Source organism: Armigeres subalbatus, chromosome 1 (assembly GCF_024139115.2).
Source record: "Armigeres subalbatus isolate Guangzhou_Male chromosome 1, GZ_Asu_2, whole genome shotgun sequence".
In the NCBI taxonomy this organism is placed as follows: Eukaryota; Metazoa; Arthropoda; class Insecta; order Diptera; family Culicidae; genus Armigeres; species Armigeres subalbatus.
The window spans coordinates 55580838-55599540 of record NC_085139.1 but is presented as its reverse complement, the minus strand read 5'-3'; the positions used below and the strand labels follow the sequence as shown (position 1 = coordinate 55599540).

General features: G+C 43.8%; 1 protein-coding gene across 4 annotated transcripts in view; it reads left to right on the top strand.

The window, feature by feature from the left end:
• The window catches only part of LOC134225805 (uncharacterized), a 135488-nt gene that overhangs the window by 116331 nt on the left and 454 nt on the right, over window positions 1-18703 (top strand). For 3 of the 4 annotated variants that reach the window (XM_062706167.1, XM_062706185.1, XM_062706176.1), the window contains one exon: window positions 17521-18645. In XM_062706167.1, coding sequence (XP_062562151.1) covers window positions 17533-18645 — 1113 coding nt within the window. In that variant the 5' untranslated portion in view covers window positions 17521-17532. Of the gene's footprint in view, window positions 1-17118; window positions 17286-17520; window positions 18646-18703 lie in introns of those variants that run through there. The other variant, XM_062706193.1, reaches the window with a different exon arrangement.

The following is an 18703-nucleotide window of genomic DNA, read 5'->3' as shown; positions in this document are numbered from 1 at the left end:
GGAACACTTGAAGGCATATTTTATGGCGTTTCCAGGCAACGATATTCTAAGTAAGATATAAAGCAGTCCATGCACGTCCCATTTGTTCAGATTAAGGTCGGAGTGACCTCTGCTGTACGTAGAAGTTACCTCAATTTTCTCAGCCAATTTCAGCACGGAACAGCAGCACGTTACCAGGCTGCGGACGATCCGCAAATCAGTTAATCGAATATCAGTCACGAAAGCTTGTTCCTATACTTACGTGATTGAAAAGACGCGACCGTAAAACTGCGCACTTGGCCTGAACCATACGGACATCCGCATTCGGCTATAATTTGTCCCACGCTTAATCTGCAGAAAGATGATAAGATCAGAGGTCTTCTAAGCATACGACAATTTTATGTGATCTGTGAGGTTCAGCCATCCCGGATGAATTCGCTCAGCTTCCATAGGCGGTCATTTGGAAATTTGAATACCTGGGCAGCCCTACGTGACAAAAGAAGCTAATTACAGTCAAACCTCCATGAGTCGATATTGAAGGGACCATCGACTCATGGAAAAATCGAGATGTGGAGTAGCAAAACCTTGGAAAGCTCTTTGGAGGGACCATCACAGTAACCCAGAAAACATTTTTTAATATGGAACAATTTGCTTCCATGAGTCGATATCGAGTCATAGAACATCGACTCATGGAGGTTTGACTGTAGAAGGCTATGTGTCGAGCCCGGTAGCTAAAAAACGCTAACTCGCACGAGACGGAAGGGCGAGGACGCACAATACTGAGCTTTAGAATCTGAAGACCCGCTTAAGATGAAAGGGTTTACAGGGAACCCTTCCGATGAATGACAGTTTTATTCATGAACGGCTAGAAAATGGTGGAAGAATAGAAAACAACAATTCACTCGTATTGGTTGTCAACCACCCGCAAATGGCAAAGATCATATGCAAAAACACACGGGTAAAGACATGGAACAACTGGCTGTTGCTAAAGTTAAATTTTCCGGTCCACTCTCTATCACCGACCATCCCATTTCTGGTCTCTCGGCCCAAAACGAATTAATTTTAGAAAGAAATTAAATTAATTTAGTTTAGAAAACAATAAACAATCACAAAGCCAACAACAGCAGCAGCATACAGCACAACTTCCTTGCAGCAGCGAAAGCCGACTTCAAGTGGACATCGAGCATCCTCCTCTTCTGGACCCAATGCGACCACCTATAGTCAAACTCACAGAGCAATCTGCGTCTGGTGATCAACGTTTTTTAAAAGCACGACTACGGGACCCAAAAAATATGGATATTGTGCGGATGTTCCTGTCATATTTGCACGACCAGCTGCCTACAGTGTGTATTCGTGGAACCACCAAAACTAGCGCCACTGCAATGCTAGCTTCTGACTACAAACAGACTTTCAACTACGGCGTAAATTTTTTCTGGATGTACACGAGGATATAGAAATATCACGCAACGACGCTTGGCCTTCAATCACACCGTGCGTTCCTATCCTGTGAACGCACTTAACAACTTCAACGCACTAGGGAGGCCGCATATAAGTTCTACAGCCAATAACATTAACAAGTGAAGATAACACGCTACCTGAAACACTAGAAGAGGTACATATTTCCTCGACCGATATCTTCTCCTGATATCCGTTGGTCTTTGCTGTTTCCAAGATGTGTTGTAGTTCCTTCGTTTGTCTTTCTTCGCTCAGGGGTATCGTCTGCATCATGTGGATCATGTGATAAAGTGCTGCCATTTTATGTTGATACGAATAATTCGATGTATATGGGTAGATGTCGTTGACGTATCTCACCATTTTTCGGGTAGTACTCCTTGTTCCTGTAGGTGCTTCTCCAAATTCATCATGAACAGTTCGTACAAAAGTGTCGGCATTGTCGGCCGAACCTTTAGCAAAGGTGGCAGAACTGTACACCCGCCTGAAACGTGAAGCAACAAAAGTTGAAGTGGTGATGAATGCGTCCAAGACAAAGTACATGCTCGTGGGCTTAACCAACCTGTGCAAGAAAACGGTGTGTGGCGGCGAAGAATGAACCACGAGCTCGCCCAGCTCTACGGCGAACCCAGTATCCAGAAGATAGCTAAAGCCGGAAGGGTAGGATGGGCAGGGTATGATGCAAGAATGCCGGACAACAACACTGCAAAGATGGTGTTCGCTTCCGATCCGGCAGGTACGAGACGGCGTGGAGCGCAGCGAGCGAGGTGGGCATTCGAGGATGGAGAGATGCAGCCTCGAACCGTGTATTGTGGTTGTGGCGTCAAATTGTTGATTCAGCGTTATCTGTTTAGATGTACACTAAATAAATGAAATGCACAAAAACGGCGATAACGGATTTCCCGTTGTGATATCTATGGCTGGGAGACTTTGCTACATATATTTTAATTGACTACTGTTGGGCAATTCGGTGTTAAGCATTTTTTGAATCATATTATGATAAAATCCTGTTAAAACATTCGAAAAATAATCGCTACTAAGAACAGAATTGTCCAGTTGTTATTCTGCTTTCGTCAATCGTGGACGTCTAGCAGCAGGTTGGTTTCGGACTACGGCAACGTTGTAGGTACCGATCAGTTTAGTTTTTTTTGCTTTGTCTGCTTGTCGCCTGCTTTATTTGTCGCGGTAGATAATAGAGTGCGAAATGATAGAAAATACGGTTCAATTTCGTTTCCCTGTTTCTGCTCCCCGGCCGAGCTGGGTTGAGATCGCCGGGTTTGTGCGGCAATTAGATGTTGATGTATCGTCTATGGAAACTGTTAACAAAACAGCAATGGACAGATCACTGTTTGTTAAATTTGTTTCACTGGATGCAATGCAGGATGCATTGAAGAAAAATGTGGAACCAAGAAAGTTTCATTATTCTAGTGGAAAGACAGTTGAAGTAAATATGGTGATTGCAGACAGTAATGTCCACTACATCCGTGTATTTGACTTACCACCTGAATTACCGGATAGTGAGTTATTGTCGCATCTGGTGGAATACGGAAAAGCAGAGCGCGTGATCCGGGAAAGATTTCCGCGCAACTTAGGATTGGATCATATGTTTACTGGTGTGCGAGGGGTATACCTGGATGTTCAGAAGGAAGTTCCACCGTCGCTTGAAGTACTGAATTGGACCGGCAGAATATTTTACCAAGAGCTTCGAAATAAATGCTTCGTGTGTCGAGAGGAAGGCCATCGGAAGGACTTGTGCCCACAATGGAAGAATAGGAGTCGGGAAAACCAGGATTATGGCAAGCAAGTAGGGAAAAGCAGAGATGGACAAAACCGAACATACTCCGGAGTGGTGGTCGGATTTGAACGAACAGCACCGGAGCAATCGTCAGTAGAAATAATGGAAAATGAGGTAATCGAAGAGGATGCAGTTGAGTTAGACACTGAGTCGACAGCAACAAAACGAGCGGAAACTGTGTCCATCCCGGATTCTATGATCGAACGCGAGAAGATGGTGGAAACAATGAGTTTCAAAAATAAAACTGATCGGATCTGGTTCGTGAAGAAAGCGTATTGAGGAAGGAGGAGGAGACAAAACAATCACGATTGGCGAATCAGCGAATAGATCTAACTACGGCAAGTTCCATAGACCGGTCGCCACCGAAGAAAACCTCTCGCAGGAATGCTTCTCACAGCACATCAGAACCAACTTCAGAATAAACTTGAATTTTTTATGAGCTTTTGGCTCCGTAGAGTTTTATTGTAAACATCTGAGCCTGTAAAAATAAACGAAATGAGTAAAAAAAAAGAGCAGAATTGTATCAAATTAAGTTATAAATATCACAATATGGTAAAATTGAGTTAAGTTTTTGTTATGCTCGTCTAGTCGGGATATTAACCCAGAAGGTCATGCATCCCTACTCGGCACGCGCGCCGAAAAGCAGCTTTCTTTTATTCGATAAAGTAAGCCCTTTTGCCCCGCCTCTTTTGCGATCTGTTATAAGTGTAAATATGATGTGCACTCAACGATTAACGAGGGGGCGGGGCCAATGGGATTGCTTCATTAGATACAAGAAAACTGCTACGCGCGCGAGCTATTTTGATCGGGATTCCGCCCAGTCCGCTCTCCCAAGGCTTCGAAAAGACTTACACATTTTAAGCATTTAGTAAAATTTGTTTGCAAGATTCTGAATTTGGTTATGAGCTGTTAGTGGTTCAAAATACGTTTTGTTGAGAAGAATAACAAAAGAAATTTGACTCAAGACAAAATTTCTTCGAAGTACAAAACATTATCGCTTGGTGTCTGTCAGTCCGAGCGTCGGTCGCCGATAAGTGGTGGCTGTAGAAATTTTCCACTAAAGTGGCGTCTTCATCGATTTGGCTGTCGCCGGCAGAAAATGAACTTTTTTGGCAATAATTATTTGTTTTGTTTCTGTTAGTATTTGGTTTTATCTCTGTTAGTCATTGGAAAAGAAATACCAGTTCATTGCTGGCAATTTCGTATATTCTATGTCTGTGTCCATCTGGCCATGTTCCCGGGTCAGGTGCCCTAGGGGAAGTGGCCACTTATCGATCCGAATCAATTAATGTCATTGCCAGCAAATAAATGGTAGAGTAAAATCATGAAGTTTGATACGTTGCATGAAGTTGTTTGATTTGGATCGATAAGTGGCCACTTCCTCCAGGGCACCTGATCCGGGGTATGACCAGATGGACATAGACAGAAAATAAACAAAATTGCCAGCAATGAACTGGTATTGTAAAATCATGAAGTTAGATGCGTCGGATGACATTATTTGATCTAGATCGATGTGGCCACTTCCTCCAGGGCACCTGATCCGGAGATATGGCCCGATGGACATAGACAGAAAATAAAAATTAGACAGGTATTGAAAAATTATGAAGTTTGATACGTCGCATGACGTTGTTTAATTCGGATCGATAAGTGGCCACTTCCTCCAGGGCACCTGATCCGGGGTATGACCAGCTACTCGTTCTCAGTAAAGCGTTGACCAAATTTCATGACCCCGGATTTTTTTCATAAGGGATTAGTAGGGCTTTCTTTTGACTTAGGTGCCGCCCCGCTAGACCCCTCCATGTGTTCATGAGTTTCGAAAATGTCTGTGTTTTTTTTTATTTTCTGCTATGATTGGAAAATTTTCCTGCGTGCCCTATATTGACATTCTAGAATGCGCGAAATGTTCTGAAGTTCGGCTCGTAAGATCTACGCAACCACGGCCTCAATATGTTTTCGGCAGCTATCAAAACCCTTCCCAACAGATCCTTGTATACCTGCCAAGAAACGTTATACCGATCTTTCTCCATTTCAATAGACTAAAGGCCATCCAAAACGTCCTTGAGTTCAGGTCGTCAGATGTACAATCAAGTAGAAGCCCAATAGTTGTTTCAAATGAAGCTCAGGTGATCCTGCCTAGTTCAAAGAAATCAAATGACTCATTGAAAAAATGTCTGAGTGATCCTGTGGCCAACTCGGACTGAAATCGTTCACATTATTGCAATGTTTATGGTAATCGGATGTTAACAAAAAAGAGGTTATTTTTGTCTGCCTTGTAGATTGGAAGTTTCTCACGACTACCAATCTTGAGTTATGATGTACATAGAGATTGGAGTGCCTTAAACCTTAAACAAACAGATTACAATATAACGAAGCTTAATTTCTGCTACATATATCCACTGACCAGGGAGTCGAGAAAGATTCCAACCCGAAAAATACCAAGACTGGACCGAGAATCGAACTCGCCATCTCCGGATTGGCAATCCTACGCCTTTGCTCGTAAGGCTACTGGAGATCACAAATATAGTTATGATAAATCATCAATGATCATATTTTGTGTATATGGTATAAATACAAGTAAACATAATCCGGATTTTTTTTGTTAAATATCTTGGCTGTGCATATGCAGTATGCACAGCATATGTTTCGAAATGGACAAATTGATATGAAATTTGCGAAAAAGTATCCACCTGTCTTGGAGGGAATCGAACCCTCAAACTCCTATCAACCAACCTAGGAGGTTGAGGGTTCGAGTCCCTCCAAGACACATGAATTATTTTTCGCAAATTTCATATCAATTTGTCCATTTCGAAACATATGCCAAGATATTTAACAAAAAAATGATTTTCGTACGGCCGAGTTGCCGAATAATATGTAATTAATTATAATCACGATGATTTTCGTTAAATGGCTTATGTGCCCGGCACTAGGGGATATCCCCCTGATAGAAATTTTTGTAATAAATAATAAAATAAAATAAATATTTGTATCGGCCTTATTATACCTATGGTGAAGGTGGTGATCTCTATACAATAATTGTATAATAAAGAGTATTGACTATGAATTAACCCCTGCTCTAGGACGAACTATAGTAAATGATCATTTTTACGGACGTTCCGGATTTCTCAGAAGTAATAACTGCAAATTAACTCACAGGTCATTGTCAGAAATGATATAAAAAAATATCGTGCTACCTTAGGATAAATTGTAAAAAAAATGGATAATTAATTATTGATCACTTTTACCAGTGCACCTGAGTCTTTTGTAAAGTTATATTTTCCCAGGGCCGGGGGGGCGTGGCCCCGGGACCCCACATTTCTTATGTACCAAAACCACCCTTTTTTGTACATTTTGGAGCCCCCTCAACCTGTTGGCCACAGGGCCACCTTCCGGCTAAATGCGGCCCTGTATTTACCCGAGCCTTTTTTTTTATTTCAAGGCTCAAGCGCCAGCAGGCATTACGGAGCCATTATTTTATTGATTTTACAATCATGATTGTCGTCTTAATGTATAATATTAGTCTTGGGGAGCCGAAAGACTCGCGGCTTGGCACCCGAGCCTTCTATCGAATCACTTTTGATATCTCCTCAATTGATGAAGATCTAATTTTGTGCGGAATAGTTTGGTGTAAATTGGTCAACTGACTGAAATCGCTAAATCGGAAAAATGATAGATCGGAACAAGAACCGAATTTTTTTGATCTCAACGTTAGGAATAATCCCAATTGTTCGGATTTATTAGGTTCCTGGAAATCATAGTCAGTTTACTCTTGAAACTGCCAAGCTGCACAATGAAACGAATTCATATGGGGCACAGCACTTCTTCCTTCGCCAACCGAACCCTTGATTTGTGGCGTTGTTGCTACGGTGATTGATTCGGAAATCGATGGTAATCTGATTTAGAGAATATTGTCTCTTCATAACCATCATCATGCTGTGGTTGGCTCGCGTTGGCTTCGTAAATGGTGTTCCATCCAAGCAAGCATTGTACCAAAGTTGTGTCAAAGAAGAATCTCCGCAAAGCTTCTTCTCACCACCCAAGTAACCAGCAGCAGTGTGTCTCATTTCCTTTTTGATAGACTGGGATAGAGATGGTGGAGCACACACCCATCCGGGGAGCATTTTGAAACCACGTGGCCTTGTGATGTGGCTCCCCACATTAGAGGCGTTTTGCGTATTAAAAATTCCCCTGTTTTTGTACGGAAATAACACGAAATTGTGTAGGTATTTGAACAATTTCATTCCATTCCTTCAAGCAGTAATATTCAAATTGAATAAGTGGATATGAAAATATTATGGCCATTCGTCTCTCCCTGTGCACAATCGCGTGGCTTCTACATGACGCCTCCCTGTGTCTGCACCACGGGCGGAAAATGCTGTTTCAATTCGGTTATGAATTCGGAAAAACAGCTTCCCTCTGCCTGTTTGCGGCACCTCCGGCGTAGCGCCACATCTGCCCACCGTGAAGCTGGAATATGGCACATCTACGCTATCCAATTTACATGCTATTTTGAGGCGCATTATTGACTTAGGTTCTGTACGTACGAGAGCAGCCTGCCGACAGAGCGCGTCCATCCGTCCGGCGTGTGCACAGGGGAAATTGACACTTCATAGAATTTCAAAACCCATCAACCACCATCAGTTCCGGTAAAGTGTGATGTGGGGAAAGCGGTTGCCGTTTGAACTCTTTATCGGGGTAGAAGGGGGGCTCTTCATTGGCGATGTGTTTGCTTAGTTTTCCCCGTGGAGCAATGTGAACGATAGGAACAAACGAAATTGGAACAGAGTTTGTGTTCATAGTAAACACTCCTTGCTGGCAGCTTAGCGTATCTTCGGCGGTGAATAATAATGTTTGTGAGTGAAGTTAGAATTTGAGTTTTCACGGAACTAACCATTCAATGGATGAACATGAAATATTTCTTTGTTCCCTACTCGGAATCCAACTGAACATTTTAAGCTTTTAAGGCTTGTGATAACAATTTCCGGGATAGGGTATATGGCTCAAACCTTGGCCTAATATGCTGCGGTTGAGCACTTACAGTTATAAATCTTCATATATTGGAGATCCAACCAGAATTATTTCACCGGTCGGGACTTGCTTACTTTTGGTTTTGACGCCAAATAGCAAAAAACGACGATGAATGTCCACAATATTTTATTGAAACCAGCGAAAGTCTCGAGCGAAAAGGACAAAATGTTGACCCAACGTTACTCAAAACGTCTTCAAGGTGGATGTTTTTTTCAGCCCCCTTGGGACGAATGATTGTTGAACAAACAAAAGATACAGATGGGTTTCTGTTTATATTACAAGCAATTTTTCTTACGTTAAATAAAGGCAGCATGTAAATAAATGGAGAAAATCAAAGCATCTTATTGAGCGTGGATTCAAATTGGTTGCATGTCATGTAAGATACTACCACAGTAACAATGAGAGTGCGTTCTACATAGATTCCCCCAATAGCGCTCCTATTTGAAAAAGCGATTCACAGACGGTTACTTGAGTCTGCCGAACACTACAACATCTTGCTCGAGGAACAATTTGGTTTCCGACGAGGTCGATCAACCGTACACCAACTGACCCGAGTTACCAACGTCCTCAGTCTCAGCCAGTCGGAACAAGTTTGTCTCAAAAACCTTCGCCATGGCCTTACTCGATGTCAAGAAGGCGTTCTACAATGTATGGCATGATGGCCTGGTATACAAACTACATCGCTACATTCTTCCCAGTTACTTGGAGAAAATCATCAACAATTACCTGTCAGCAAAAACATTGCGGGTCTCAATCAGCGAAGCGAGTTCCTATTTTGTTCGCAATCGAACAGTCGTGAGGTATGGACGTCTCTTCGGTAAGGGGTCGTTCAAAAATGATGTCACAGTTTGTAGGGGAAAGGAGTCTAAGATTTTGTGACAGTTCATGTACAAGGTATACATAGGTATAAAAAGCGTGACAGAGGGGGGAGGGGGGCTCTAGAAATCCCAAAAAGAAGTGAACGTCATATTTGAATCACCCCTAAGGTCCGCAAATTAATTCGTATTTTGTTTACCTCAACGACGCAACCGCGTGGTATGCTTCTCGTGCTTCGCCAGTAACTTTTGTTTATGTTCATTTTTTTGCCTTTCTCGTACAACAAAATTTTAGGCTATCATTTTACTCCAAAATCGAACTTTTTGTAGAAGTCTCGGAGACCCATGATATTATACACACAGAAAAAATAAAGCACCTGAAACTCAACTTTGAGCACGAAGTTCAAAATTTTAACTCAATGGTAGGTAGTTTCCTCACTCTTTTTTTTTAATGTTATTATAAACAAAGAGAGCTGCATCGATTCAACGTGTGCTGTTCCGTGGAAGAAGCCAAATTTGAGTTGTTTTCACCATACTCCCGGGTGAGTGAAAATATCATAAATTTGCAAGAATTGCGTGACTTCTTGCTACCCGCGTTCGCCTGGGACTTCTTTTCGGCCCTTGACGTCTTCGGTTTCCTCTTGTTCTTGACCAGGGTCCAGGAGGCGTCATCCCCCTCTATTTCCCTGGTCTGGTGCGGCTGAGAGCTCTCAGCCTGCCGTAACTCCTTACCACCGTCTTTCCTGGGTGGACGGACCTTTCCAGGTCCTTCCTCCCCCGGTTTGGGAGGTACCTGGCTAGGGTTCAGCTTCCTAGCCCCACTACCCTTGTTCGGGGTAGTAACCCTCCGCGTTTTGGAGCAGCCCCCAGGGAGCTCATTCCCTGGAGACTGTCTCCCCCGTTTTTGTGTCTGCTCCGTTGGAGCAGTGACCCCCGACGTGCCCGCGAATACTTGAGCCTCAGTCTGAGTAGACTTTGGCACCACCGTCTTCGCTGGCACGCCCTCGGTCGATTCGACCTTGCCCGAGTCCGCGAATCCTTGGCCTCAGTCTGGGTAGACCTCGACTCCACGGATTTCACGGGTTTACACTTGGTAGTCCCGACCGCCCTCTCCAGCTTGGCGTCCAACATCGACTTTCGAAGTTTCAGCAAGCTCCTCTTGAGGTCCTTACTGATATTATGCTTCGATGACGCAAAGTCGATGATGGCGTCCAGCGTCCAGCGTCGCCACCTTGAAGGCCGAAAGCCCATCGCGTTTGCGGTTCATCGCCTTCACAAGCCATGGGCCGTCTATAACCTCTACCGGCGTAGCCTGGGAGATGGTTAAGTGACCCACGCTGGCGCTGCGCACCAAGCTGCCGACTATTGCTTCTGGCCTCCTAGGCGGAGACCTGAACAACCCACCTCTTGCGAAGGGGTTGTCGCCTACACTACTACCACTAATTGCTCATGGGCTGTGCTCATGCACTTCTTCTAAAATTCCGGCCCCTAGCTTAGGGTAGTTCGCCGACTGGCTTGTTGAGATCCACTGCTACGTTGTCTCTATCCCTCGGCGGTCGTGCCGCAAACTTCCTCACTTGAATCCTCGAATCCACTCGAAGCTCGAAGTGCTTCGATGAAAAGCTCCTTGTCAAAGTCCTTCGTTTTCCATCTTCGCCCGGTAGTCCTTATTCCTCTCCGCGTCGTCGGTAGCCGTTTACCAACACTATACCGGATAGCTTGGTGATCACTATGAGTGTAGTCCTCACAAACTCTCCAGTTCATGTTTCACACCAGCGACGGGCTGCAAAACGTCACGTCAATTATGGACTCCCTGCTGTCTCTGCGAAATGTACTAACGGTACCTTCGTTGCACAGTCTGACTTCCAGCTTTCAAGCGCCTCCAGCAAACTGTAACCTCTGGCGTTGGTCAGCCTGCTTCCCCAATCCACTGCCCAAGCATTGAAGTCGCCTCCGATGATTGCGGGTTTAAGGCCGATCAGATTCTCCTTGAGTGCCTCCAGCATCCGGTTATACTGCTCTAAAGTCCACCGTGCGGGTGCGTAGCAGCTACACACGAAGATCCCGTTGATTTTGGCGACAACAAAACCTTCGTTAGAGCTGTCTGCAACCTCTTGGATAGGGAATCTGCCCATCACTTGGATAGCCGCAATCCCCGTAACATCCGCCACCCAGTTGCCGTTGTCAGAAGGGATCCGGTACGGCTCAGCAATAATTGCCACGTCGCACATTGCTTCTGTTGTCGACTGCCACAACAGTTGCTGTGCGGTGTCGCAATGATTAAGATTCTACTGGATGATCTCCATTAATCTCGGCCCGACATCGCCTTCTTGTATGCAGGGCATTTGAAGCCACCCGTCGTATGGTCGTTTCCATCATCCGGTTTGCAGAGCAAGCATCTCGGTTGCTTCGTACAGTCCCTAGCAACGTGTCCTTCCTCGTCACATTTTCTACATAGACCGGATCTATCCGGACCTTTGCAGTTTCGCGCCTGGTGTCCAAACGCCATGCATTTGAAGCATCTCTCCATCTCTTTGGTGACCCGCGGAGTGAGTCTCACCTTGCCCACCTCCACCATTTTGTTGGCAGCAACTGCTGGTAATCGTATCGCTGCTACTTGTGTACCACCGTACGCTTTCCTCAGCCGGATCGTCATCTGCACCTCACTCAGCATACATTGTGAGACAAGTGCCTCCCTCAGTTCGTCTTCCGACGTAATCTCGTCCAGGTCTCTGCACTCGACTACTGCCTCCTGTGTAAGAGCTCTTACGTTTGCTTCACTGCCCAAGGAATTGGCAACGAGCTCCCGGAAGGCCGAGCTTTTGATTGTTAAATCTTTCTTCAGCTCGAACAGCAACTCCCCCTTCTGGGTACTCCTAGTCCTCACTACTTTCTCTCCCAAGTTCTTGAGATCCGGGTTTTCTCTCACTTTCCTTAGGATTGCTGCATACGTCGTCCTGTCACTCGCTTCGATTACCAGACGTTTTTCTTTCTTCTTCTGTTCCTTCTTCTTTTCCACAGTCACCTTCTGCTTCTTCCTCTTCTCTCGCTGGCTTTCTACGGTTTGCCATTCACCGTTCTTGGCGCCATCCTTCAGTACGCTAGCACAATCGTGCACGTTCCGCTGCTTCTTCGGGACTTCCTGCTCTCCTGGCGAGTCCCTGCTTCGCTTCTCCGTGCGAGTATTTTGGATGCTCATTGGTGTCTGCTGTGTGTCTGCTGTATGCTCCGCTCCCTCTCTCAGCGTTTTTTCAGCTGCTTCAGCTCTTCTTTTGAGCGCGTTCTGTTCGTGCTCGGCAGCTTTAACGGCGGATTTGATGCTCGTCACTAGAACCTTTATCTTAGTGTGGACATTGTGTTTGTCCTTCACGAAGTCATAAAGCTCGTTGACTCGCTTCCGCACCTCCATCAGGTTGGACCTCCCAAGTTGTAGTTCCTCCTGAATAACACTACTTGCCGATTTTGGTGTGGACACCATATTCTCGGATCCTAGCTCCTGTTGGCCTGCCTGGTTCTCAGAAGTCTTGGCCAAACTGCTGGTACTTGCTACTGCTGCCTGCGCCATCACTGGAGATCGCTGTAGCTTCCCACTTTTTGCGAAAACAATCGCTCCGCCTGCTCCTTCGTTGATTTTTGTATTCGTTTCCATGTTAAAAGGGTCCCCCCCTCCGGGCCGTTATCTCTACCTGTTGTAGATAGTCGCCTTTAGTGATCCCATGGGTGCCTTTGTAAACAGTGAGGTCCATGCAAGGGTTGACTCCGGTGCCTTATAGCACCGTGTTCAGAGCCGGATCGACGTAGATCAGAAATGTTACATCTGAACCTACTACCCACCAGTATAGGTGACAGGTGTTGAGCGTTACCGGAGGCCTGCCAGGTTGTTTACCGGGACGGAGGCAGTCGAACCATTAGCCTGCCTGCCGTTTCAAAAAGATGTCACTCTTTTTTACTCAGGAAACAGAATAGCTCGACTGTCAGCCCATATACGCCTAATCCTATCCAAAAACCGAGAATCGTCCAATGTCGTTTGCCGTGACCAGTATACCATAATCAGGATCTTACTGGTATGAATCCTGATGTGCCGGTTGGCACTCCTGTTGGGCTTTTGTGCTTTGAGCGGCGCACGGTCGCTGTGATAGGGCCTGCTTGCAGACACATGCAGCTTTTTATAGAGGTTCAACAGAGCCCACTGTCAAACCCCACCACATCCTAGACAGGCCCTCTAACTCGCAGTGGCCATGGGGAGAGGTCGTCAAGCCCTTGGACAAAGTCCCTGCTGCCTGCCCCTGTGTGTGTGTGTGTGTGTGTGTGTGTGTGTGTGTGTTGTGTGTGTGTTTTTTTTTTTTTTTATAGAGGGATGAAGGCAAATCTGCTTACAGACACCTGAAATTATCACTCAGGGAGTGGGGTTGGCGCGGTCGACAGAAGGCCGGCCCGCCGGACCCACTAAACCCACTCAAGTAACAGAAGGTTACTTGAGTTACCCTCTCTTCACATGCCCTGTTCCCCCCGGGACTTACTGGATGTCAATACTTCGGAGGGGGGCTGTGCTCATGCACTTCACGTGCTCAGCCTCTAGCAAGCACAGCTAGTTCGCTACATTTTTCTCATCGAAGCATTTTTATTCGGTTTGCGCGTCTTTTAATCTTTGACGCTCACTGCCTCTCTTCCTCATGCCATTTAGCACCACTGTATCTTTGAGCCATTTAGCTCTCGACGTGCTCGCATCCTACTCAGATAGTCCCCGGCGGCGAATCTATCCTACTCCGACGGGAAGTCCCCCGGCGGCGAGAGCTTCCCCGAAAACCGACGACCCGTGGAAGTTTATTGCGTGTCCAACACTAATGTCTCACCTAGATAGTCCGAGGCACTTTCTCACTTCAACGGGAAACCGGTTGGATGCCAAAGTCGGTCCAGAGATTCCGGGTGGAGCATAACGTCCGGTTCACTGGCGCTTCGACTACCCAAAGCCGATTATTCGACGCGTCACGAGCTACTCGGCATAGTCCCCGGCGGTGGATCTAGCCTACTCCGACTAGAAGCTTCCCGGTAGCGGAAACTCTCCCGAACGGAACTTTTGTTAACATGATATTAACATGATATTTGTGTGTGTGTGTGTGCAGACGAAAACCGAACGTGGTGTGTTGAACCATATAAGCTTGGTTGGTTGATTCGCTATCAGGGTTTAAATCCAAAAGAGAATGACAAATGTCGTTTTCGGTTATTGCTGGGTCGAACCTAGTTCTAGTTCCCCGGATCCGCTCTAACAGCTGTCAAAACGTTCGGTTATTCGTTCAGGTTGGATCGCGATCCGCACCAGATCCGACCCAAAACGAACGAGGTTCGCTCTGCCGATTTATCGAGATCGAACCTAGGTTCACCAATACATTCGAACACAAACTGTCAAACAGGTGTTTATGTTTACGCTCAATGAGAATAGATAGAAGGTGAGGAAGAAGACCAAATGCAAGTGTATTAGTGGATGATAGAAAATGTAAACAGCAAATGGTGACGTACATATTTGCACGGCTTCTTATGGGAGCTCGTTCGAATGTAGTAGTGAAAGGTTTTTCGCCATACACGAAAGGCACGCACACAGTATATGGATTTCCATACCTTAGTATTTATTTTCATTGGTTTACGCTAAAGGAAAATGAAAACATGAAAGACACGGAAGGGTGCGGATGGGTATTTGACTTTTAATCGTTTTTGTTTCATTTGTTGAATTTATCAATTTTGTTGCTGTCTTGCACGTAAAAATGGATTATTTTAATTGTGTGTTGTCTTCAAGTTTCTCTGATGGTGAAATGGGTTCAGATACCGACATATTTTTTGCAGATTACTTCAGACGGTAGCTCCGTTATAAACAAAATGATGGTTAAAAATTTTGATGATTTTTATTCACTATTACGTTGTGTATTCGATTATATGCTTTAGGTATAATTGTTCTCTCAATGGGAAAATAGCGTACCGGAGTATCGGATTATTATTTATACCAAAATGTTCATACAATTATTTTATTCGTTATTGCAGCTCTGTGATTAATTTGTTTAAGGTTAAGAATTTGAAGAATATAAACATAATGTATTAACCCTTTATATGGCAGTGATAACTATATTGCCATCAAAAAATGATACGTTTTTCTGATTATTTACAATAGTTTTATTAATTATTCACCTTGCAGAGGGTATATTTGCTACCTAGTAACACTCCAGATGATACTTGGCCAGAAAATAAATTCAAATGTAAATTTAGCAACAGTTTTATACGAATTGAGCATAATTTTAGAGTGGAAGAAGGATTTTTAGTTGTAATTCGTTAATAAACCGACAAAAACATATTTTACCCCGTTGATATTTATTATGTTGAATCTCCTGTTATGTAGTGGAAAATTATGTAGAGAAAAATTATTTGCCTTTCTTGTATATTTGGTTTTTGCAGTTTTGGCGAAATCGCGGTTTATCCCAAAGGATCCCCTCTTGGGAGGAAAATACAAAAATGTTCTATTACATTTGAATGGCATAATTGATAATTCAAATGTAACACAATCACTGTTATCCAGAACGCCACTTAGAACCAGTATAACAGTTTATCGGGAAACACGGATTGGCATAATTACCGGAAATGTTCCAGAGCGCCAAAATTCCTTCACGGCAATCTACATTGCCGTCGCCATTCATCACAAGCTTCTAATCACATAAATTTATTGATGGATTAACTGTCATTGTTAAAATAAACAATTAACAGAAGAAAAATCAGACTTCCCCATTCAATTTATATAATAAGAAACAAAATAACACTAATAACAAAATTCAAAAGATAAAATCTGTATAAAATCTGATAAAATATTTATATTTCTGCCTATCAGCTGGCAGTGCGAATTGAAAACAAAACAGATGATAGGGCTTGAGATCTCACTAACACCATCATACTGACTCGATCCCGATTCGTTTTTCGTTCGGTTATTCAGAGTCGGGGTCGGACCTGACCCAGGTCTAAAACCGAAAACGACAAAAGTCCCTCACTTATCGTCTCTGTATAATATACGATATGTAGTACAACGCGAGAGACTTTTTTCGCAAGCTTCCATGATAAAGAACTGATTCGGGATGCTATACCTCATGATAAATTTCTTTTAAAAAGCTCCAAACGTGAGGAGCACTGGTTCTGATGATGCATTTCAACTTGTTCTACACAGCTGTGTGGTCCGCAACACAAAATGAGCGAAAACAAAGCAAAAATCATCACTTCTGTGTGGGGGCTGCCTATCCGATTTTGTTTTCTCGCACTTGTATACAAGTTTGATAAATTTGTTATCATGGCTTGTTATGATTCGGAACAGTTTTTGCCTTTCTTTGATCGTTGCTCGTTATCTATGAAGAGCGTTTTCTGCAAACCCTGTTCGCTATTGGCGATTGTATGTTGCATGAAAACAAAGAAGTCGAAGGATGATATTTATATTGCACGGGGAAGCATACGGATTTTTTTTTTCAAAACTCTTCTCAAAAATTCTAGAAGCAATTTAATTAAAAACGGAAAGCCGTACGGGTTTGGACTTTTCTTATACTGTGTACTAAGTATGATATCATAAAATATAATTTGAAATCGAAAAATTGCGTTTATTATGCAGTAGAAGGAAAGTCCAACCTCGTATTGCAAACCGTTTTTAATTAAATTACTCCTATCATTTTTTAGAAGAATTTTAAAAAACTTCCCGTATGCTTCCCCGTGCAATATTTTTCAAATATCATCCTTCGACTTCTTCTTCTTTAAAGAAGCAATTGCAACCTCTAATCGTCAATACAGCGTTTGCAAAACCCGTAATCTAGGCAAGTACACAACGATCACACTACGAATTCTCGCTTAACTTTTCAAAAGGACCAAAGGACCTAAGTAACATTTTTTTCATGAATTAATTTGAATAGTGCAATGAACAGAAAAACATGAAAGATTTCGTTTGCAGTACTCAAATTAATTCATGAAAAAAATGTTACTTGGTCCTTTTGAAAAGTTAAGCGAGAATTGATTTGTGGCAGCGTGGTGACGGGACAAACCGCTATGCCAAATACCTGGCTGTTCATTTTGTGCCCAATAGAGATCTCTGTGATTTTCCTAAAAAATCAACAAGATATCATTGCGATATGCTCATCAGCTCATTTATTAATTGGATACCTACACATATAGAGCAACGTCGAAGCAATTTATTAACAAATTAATTGGTAGGCCAACTAACTGTGTTTGCATTCCGCCATTCATGGTTGGTTAATCAACCGAACAAGATTTCAAATCAGCCTTTTGTCTCCAAGCTTGACAAGCAAATGTGATGTAATTAGTTTTGAAACGCATAGCCATACATTAGATCAAAACTTATAAAAAAATAAAATAATTTACCCCCAATCGTAATCAAATCAAACCACTTTAATTAATCTATGTACTTCACTCATCTTATTATAGCTAAACCCAACCATGGATGAGGAAAACACCGTTCTGCTGGAGCGTGCCATCGGTCTTATTAAGTGCTGCAAACTCCCCCGCCTGACGCGAAACATCGATGAAGCCCAGCTGAAGCCGGAAACGTTCCGTGACTTCTTGGTCATCCTCGACGAAACACTGCCGCAGCTGTTCGACTTGTTGGCCCAATACGAGACCGAGCTGGTCGGCTTCGATGAGTTCAATCGCGGCAATTTGGAATTTCAAGTCAATCTGGCTTTGATGGTGGCGGAACAGTTGTATGTGCCAGGGGAGCTGTATGAGTTTCAAACTGAGAATGTGACCTACCGGAAGCGCTTGTCGGACATACACAAAAAGGGTCTATTGGAAAGGATTTTGACTGGGATGGGCAGTGAGAGAACACTGAAGCTGATTTGGGAACACTATCAAAAGGTTCTGAAAGGAAAGGAATGGATGTATCATCCGGGGGACGTGGTGGGACTTGTTAGAATTTGTGAGTTCCTGTATGTGAAGAACCAGAGCGAATTGACGCAAACGTTGGCGTCGTTTGTCCTCTCCGTAGGAATATCCCTGGTTGAATTCCATGACCCTGAGTACGAGACAGTTGGGTTGAGATTGTTCAACGTTCTGCTAAGCGATCGCCATCGATCGTTGATCAAAAAGAGCAATATTCACGAAGTTGTGTTCCAAAATGCATTTCGACTGAGTGGCAAGGCCAAAAATGAACGATTTCTTAGGGAACTTTGGAGCTGTCTATATCGATTCGTTGAAATGTCCTTTCAGGATCAGACCGATTTCAGTGAGTGGTCTAAGCTGGACGACATAGTTGAAGCATTGTTAGAAGCGTTGACTTTCGAATCGAATCTTGTACTGTCATCCGTACTTATAGTCCACCTGCTGAAAATTCTTTCACTGGATTTGACGAATTTTGTTATCGACGATTTGGACGACGTTAAAGCAGTAGATACTAAAAGCCATCATGTAACGGTGCTGGAGCAGCTACGGGAGGGTGCGTTATTGTTCCATAATCGTCGATTTTATCGGTGGCACAAGCGATTGGTAGCGATGATTCCGTTTGAGTTCGAGAAGGCTTGCGGGGCGGGTCGCGAATGCAGCAAGTATATGCATGTGAGTAGTACCGATGCATACTAATGATAAGCTTTCCAATAATTGATGCATTGTTTTT